The sequence below is a fragment of the Ixodes scapularis genome, unplaced genomic scaffold (genome assembly GCF_016920785.2).
Source record: "Ixodes scapularis isolate PalLabHiFi unplaced genomic scaffold, ASM1692078v2 PGA_scaffold13__105_contigs__length_92229423, whole genome shotgun sequence".
Lineage (NCBI taxonomy): Eukaryota > Metazoa > Arthropoda > Arachnida > Ixodida > Ixodidae > Ixodes > Ixodes scapularis.
Genome location: NW_024609839.1, coordinates 80949221 through 80955220, shown reverse-complemented (window position 1 = coordinate 80955220; position 6000 = coordinate 80949221). Strand labels below are relative to the sequence as shown.

General features: G+C 44.9%; 1 protein-coding gene across 2 annotated transcripts in view; it reads left to right on the top strand.

Moving 5' to 3' along the window:
* Positions 1-378: 378 nt before the first annotated feature.
* LOC8028186 (lysosome membrane protein 2) overlaps positions 379-6000 on the top strand; it is an 81277-nt gene continuing 75655 nt past the window's right edge. Inside the window, exon 1 of one of the 2 annotated variants that reach the window (XM_029984256.4) lies at positions 379-758. In XM_029984256.4, coding sequence (XP_029840116.2) covers positions 636-758 — 123 coding nt within the window. In that variant the 5' untranslated portion in view covers positions 379-635. The remainder of the gene's footprint in view (positions 759-6000) is intronic. The other variant, XM_040221717.3, reaches the window with a different exon arrangement.

The following is a 6000-nucleotide window of genomic DNA, read 5'->3' as shown; positions in this document are numbered from 1 at the left end:
TAAAACTAATCTTTTGGCGTGACCGGTTTCACGCGTCGATCAAAACCAGACCCCGATTTTGAGCGTAATTCGTAATGGAGATACTAAAAACAAGAAACAAAAACAATAAAAGACACGTCGAGTAGCCCTGTGAGGTGCCTCCTGCCTTTCATCGAACGCGCCGACGGAATGTGCCGCTGGGAGAAAGAGGAGAAGGAGGAGGTCGGTATCGGGAAAGAGAGAGAGGGGGAAGAGGTGCGAAAAAGGAGGAGAGTACGAGGTACGAGAGCCTAAGAAGCGGACAGGAGGAGAGAAAGGGGGTGAACCCGCCGAGAGAAAGAAGTAGAAGGGGAAAGGGGGAGACGGTACTTAAAGCCATCTTGCACGCGCGCGGCATTTGACGAACTCCCCGTGTGGCAATGAACGTGTGCTCGCCTCCGCTGCTTACCGAACGCATCATCAATTGGTAGTTTTTTTTTGTTATAATTTTTTTTTTGTGACAAACCATAATTTGTTTATTGGACGTCTCAATTGTTTTCTGGTTCTTTTCTTCAGTTTTTGTTTGTCTGTTTTGAGAGTACGCGATCAACGGTTGGTACGTCTCCGTGTCTTGGGTAACGACGACACAAGAACAAAAAAGGATTCCGTGATTCAAGATGACGACGAGGAGGAGCAAGATCTGCCTGGGCACTTTCGCCGCCATCTGCGGTATTCTGCTCTTGGTCGGGATTTTGGGTCACGTGTACTTTCCGTCCATCCTCAAGGGACAGGTGGCGAAGGTGAGTGGAGCCACGCAATTTTTTTTTTTTTTTGTATACTCATTTATAGACGACGACATTAAACGAACTCTACTCGGCGACAATAGTGTTGTACGCATGCTTAAACAGCGCGAAAATACAGATGGGAAATTTAGACAGTGCAGTACCACTGTGGTAGTGGCACACGAGCACACACATCCGAACGATGCTGATCGAGATCGAGACCAGCAGGGGCGGGGATTGAGCACGGGGTCGCTGGGTTCTACAGCACGAGCTTTCGCTCCTCGTGCTCCCAGCTGCATCGTTGTGTCACGCTAAGCGACCGTACTTTCGGTGCCGTCAATACACATTCTTATATAGCGGTCTGCGCGCACTTGCCGCCTGCGTTCCCTTTAATACATATCTGTGTGTGTGTGTGTGTGTGTGTGTGTGTGTGTGCGTGTGTTTTATAACCTTAAGGATTAGCTTTCCTACCCAGTATTTATTAAGGAGGTAGTAAGGTGCTCGGCGTACGACGCACACTGTCATTCATTTTTATACACTATACAATAAGACACGAGGGAGAAAAAAAAGAAAAGAAATGGCTACTCTAAGGAAAACAAGTATGCAGACGAGCTGGTCAGAAAACATCGTACCGTAAATCCTGAGAGAAGGAAGGATGTGTCCTGTTGTTCGTTATATTATTCCTTATGGCCTCAGGGTCTACAAAGTGCTTCTGAGCGATGTTCGTGCGTGAAAACATTCGTATAAATAAACCAACGAACGGAGCGCGTTGAAGCTCTTCACAAAAGGCGTCTTAGATGCTGCATTTATCATTACCAAATACGTATAACAAGTCTAAATTAAAAAAAAAAACAAAAAAAAAAGAACAGAAGGAATTAAGCTTAGAATTAATCTATTTTTAGCTAAGCACAGGAAGGAAAGCGGCAAAAACCATCTGGTTAACACTACTACGTCCAGATGGTACCGCGCAGATTCCGATCTGCTTTCGGCTAATCATCTCAAAGAAGCTTTCACGTTTCTTTTTCTTTGTTTTCTTCTTTATGCTGCGCCGCCAATCTGCGAGTAGCAACATTCCCTAGACTGTTCTTCTGCCGTTTTCCTCCCTGTGAATAAATAGAAAAGCAGCTTTTTTTTTTATTTTTATGCTCAAATGTTTACAATAAATACACTACCTAAAGACACCTTTGTGAAGAGTTTAATTGCACTCGATTCACTGCTTCATTTATAAACATAACTTTTTTTTTTTTTTTTTTTTACATTTGGATTTTAGTAGTTATTTGACCGGCGGGTAGAGGGTGCTGGCGCACTCTCCGCCGTTGGGTGACTTCAATTTGATTGGTTTCGGTTTCGCATAATTTCATGATACAAATCTGCCGGTTATAGCACACAACTGATAAAACTGTGATACTTTTTGTGTACTCCAGAGACTTAAAATATATCCTATAATAATGCAGATAATCTAAAAAAAAAAAAAAAAAAAGAAGTTATATCGTCTTGTGTTGTTTTCCTTAAAGAAATTAAGTACTCGACAAATATTTCAATCCTCCGTCCTAGGTCGGGTGGGAAATTCCTTTAGCTATTGATCCTGCCAAAGTACTTATTAACCGCATTTCACAACGTTCGCGTTAGAAAATGAGCTATTTGTTTTACCGACGTTTGATTAACGACGTGCTTGGCACATGAGATAAGTGACAGGCCTATCAATTGAAGTCTGAAATGTTGTCTTTGTATAAACTATGTCAAATAAAATTAAAGGGTCCGAGAGAGGTGATCTTCCGTACGTTTGGCGGAAGTCGAATGCAAGGCACGACTTCATGAGCCTGTATAAACAGATCTCCATGGAAACGGATGCGATCTAGAATCAACAACGCTGAAATCGGGTTATTTCTATATATTCTGCTTCTTTTCGGCATAACATAATGTAAGCTCTAGGCACTCCCAAGCTGCCCGTGACAGATTTTTTTTTCTTTCATAGGGGTCTTTGTGTTAAAATGATTAAAAAAATCAATTAAAATTTTGTGTAAAAAAATGTTAACACCCTTTAATGACTGCAGCTATGGGACCGAACATGGTGTACAGTTTCTCTAAATTCATAAATAAATCAATAAAATTTAGGTGTAATGTCGTGAACAAACAAATCGCCTGATGTGGACGTTCAGACTTCAAAAATGCAGGGCGTAGCCTATTATGTTAATTCTCGCTCCTTGCTTCGTGATTGGCTCTTCGGGCATTCTGATCGGCCCATGGCGCAATTTCATTGGCCACGGAGCGGTAATGAGATGTTTAGAACCCGCCACGCCCCGCTTTCCACCCGAACTCACCTCTCTGACGTCACGCCGCTGCGTGACGTCAGCAAGATGGCGGCACCCGGAGAGTCTGTGGCTGTAACACTGGGCACGGTGAAATCCGTTGTGCGAAATGCCTCCACGCAGATCTTTTTTTTTTTTTTTCCTTCGAAGGTTTCGGTTATTTGGAGTACTGGCAAGCACGTCGTCTAACGACGCTTCATAAACGGGCTGTTTTCGCCAACACGGCAATTTTTCATCGACATGGTTCGTTTCATAGAAAGAGAAATGAAACCGGTCGTCGTCCTTTGTCGATCTCCCTCTGAAGATCGCTCGAGAAGTCTTTCGAGTGTAGGCTATGACGATGAGTACTGCGTCTTAGTTACAGACTGTAAACAGCCCGCCTCTCTTTCCCCTTTTTTAGCTTCGATGAAAATAGATGCTGAACAGAGAAGTTCCGGGGGGAAGGGGACTTTTTGGGGCGGCCCGATTTGGTTGGTTGATGACTCGCGATTCGGAAGTCTTTTGTGGTATAAACTGGCTTCAATTCCCGCTCGTGATCCGGCAGGCGACGGGCCAGCAGCCGTGCTACACCGATGTAAAGTAAAAGAGATGGCGACGTTATGAAGTTTCCACGAACTTTGCTAAAGTTAAAACTTGGGCGAGTTGGTACGACATCCTTTAAAAGATGAAAACAGTGCCTTCCTACAACGTCTCTTAAGCGATTTCTGGTCACGTTGGCATACATTGTCATGACTGTAGAGATGCCAGCCTCAGTTTCAACTTTGTGAGTTCATATAACGACATCGGGACCAACTGACAAGCGAAATTTTTGAGGCATTAGAAATAGAAAGATTAGGTGTTATGTGAGTCAGTAGTCCTTCGGCTGCCTTGTCAAGAACGGAGATTGATTTTCTGGCCTCTTGATTCGCTTGGGCTCAGAGCGTGCCCTCCGCATGGCTTTTTAGAGGCGGTACTTCGTTTTTTTGAGCTTATTGTTTTGTGTTTTTTTTAGGCTGATCCTCTTCGTTGTTGTTCTCGACTGCGTTCAATAAAATTTAGTTGCGAGTCAGCGCTCGGTCCATGTCTTCCTTCATCCGTTCCGTCGTCTTTAGGCGCTGTTTTCATCTTTTAAAGTATTTCTAGGAACGTTTTATTATTCCTAAATGGTTTGTCGACTCGTTTTGAGCACATATGCGGAAAGTTACCTTGGCCGATCTATTTATTTACCATGCATGCTGCTCATATTTAAATTAAAGACAACATTCTTGAACCCGCTTGTCGACGCAGGAAACTCAAACTTGTCAGATATTGTCAGACGGAAGCCGTCGATGTGCTACGCCGATGCCGGCACACCGTCGTTCAAAAGATATCACGTCAATTCGTTTTCAGGCAAGACGCATGAATAAACATAGCTTCAACCTTAGCTACGGTATGTTTATTTCAGGCGAGATGCATGAACAAACTTTTCTCGCAACGCTAACCGATGCTTCGGCTTTCCAATCGAGGTGTCTTTATTCGCTGCGGCAGAACTAAGCATTTTAAAACAGGGTAGCGGTCTGACTCTTCATCAATGACAACTTTTCTGTCGCTGAGCTATGGGCACGCTCGTTCGATAGATCAATTCGTTTTCAGGCAAGACGTATCAACAAACATTATCCTCGACGCTAACTGATGTTTCGGCTTTCCAATCGAAGTATCTTTATTCGCTGCGCCTGGGCTAAGCATTTTAAAAAGGGTAGCGGTCTGACTCTTCATCAATGACAACTTTTCTGTCGCCAAGCTATCGGCACGCTCGTTCATGGATCAGTTCGTTTTCAGGCAAGACGCATGATCAAACGTTTTCCTCGACGCTAACGAATGTCTTAGTTTTCCAATCAAAGTATACTTATTCGTTGGGCAAAGCATTATAAAAGGGGTCAGCGGTCCGAATGTCTCCTCGTCTCGGCAACTCTTCTGCCGCTGTGCAGTCGGCACGCTACCGTTTGATGGATGAATTCGTTTTCAGGCAAGATGCACGAACAGACCTTTTCCGGAACGCTAATTGCCGTCTTGGTTTTTAAATCAATTAATTTTTACCTGCTGGATTAAGCACTACTCACCTGAAAAGGAGTAGCTGGCCCGGCTACGCCTTTCGTCTCGACGGTCTCAACAACAGCGCAGCCATCTTGTTTCTTTATATGACGTCACGGAGAACGAAGAAGTCCAGGAGGATCGTGACGTCAGAGTCCTCGCTTGATCGCGTCCTTCTCCAAAAATACGGCCATCCATTTAAGATATCGACGTATGAGTGAAGATTTGGTACTCTATAGCATCCTGTTCAACGCTTCTGTGGCTTTATTTCGCGAAATCCAAATTTCGGTTCAGTATCTCTTCAACAAAACGCAGAGTGAGTGGCGACGAGCCCCGGCCATCCTGTTACCGGTCCGCAGCCAATCAGATTGAGGCATCATAGCCGACGAGAGCGCCGAAGAACGAACCACGAAGCGAGGATCACGACCCTAAAATAAGCCGAGAGAGAGAGAGAGAGAAAGCGATTAGAGTGGGATTCCCGTTTTTACTGCGCTTAAATTATTATCGTTTTTTTTTTTTTAGTAGCTATACACCAATTCAACTCTTTCTTAGATTAGGTTTTGGCAGTCAAGCCGCTCGTACATCGTACTGAAGATGGTCTAGAGACACTAGACAGTTTTAGGGGACCGTTTTTGCACTTCCGATAGGGTACGATCCTCCAGTACAAACTGCATGCGCTAACACAGAAGGCTCGTATATGCGCCCAATTTGCTACCGGGACGACATGGACGAGGCAGAGCGCGGGGGCAGCCGCAGTCCCCGCCGGCGAAGCCGACGACGTAACCGTCGCCTGGCCCCATTCCCGACAACACACGGAGGTCTCTCTCTACGCCTTTCGCCTCCGTCGGAAGTAGTCCGTACGTTGACCCAGTAGCGCGCGGCAGGCGACCTAGTGCCAAGGT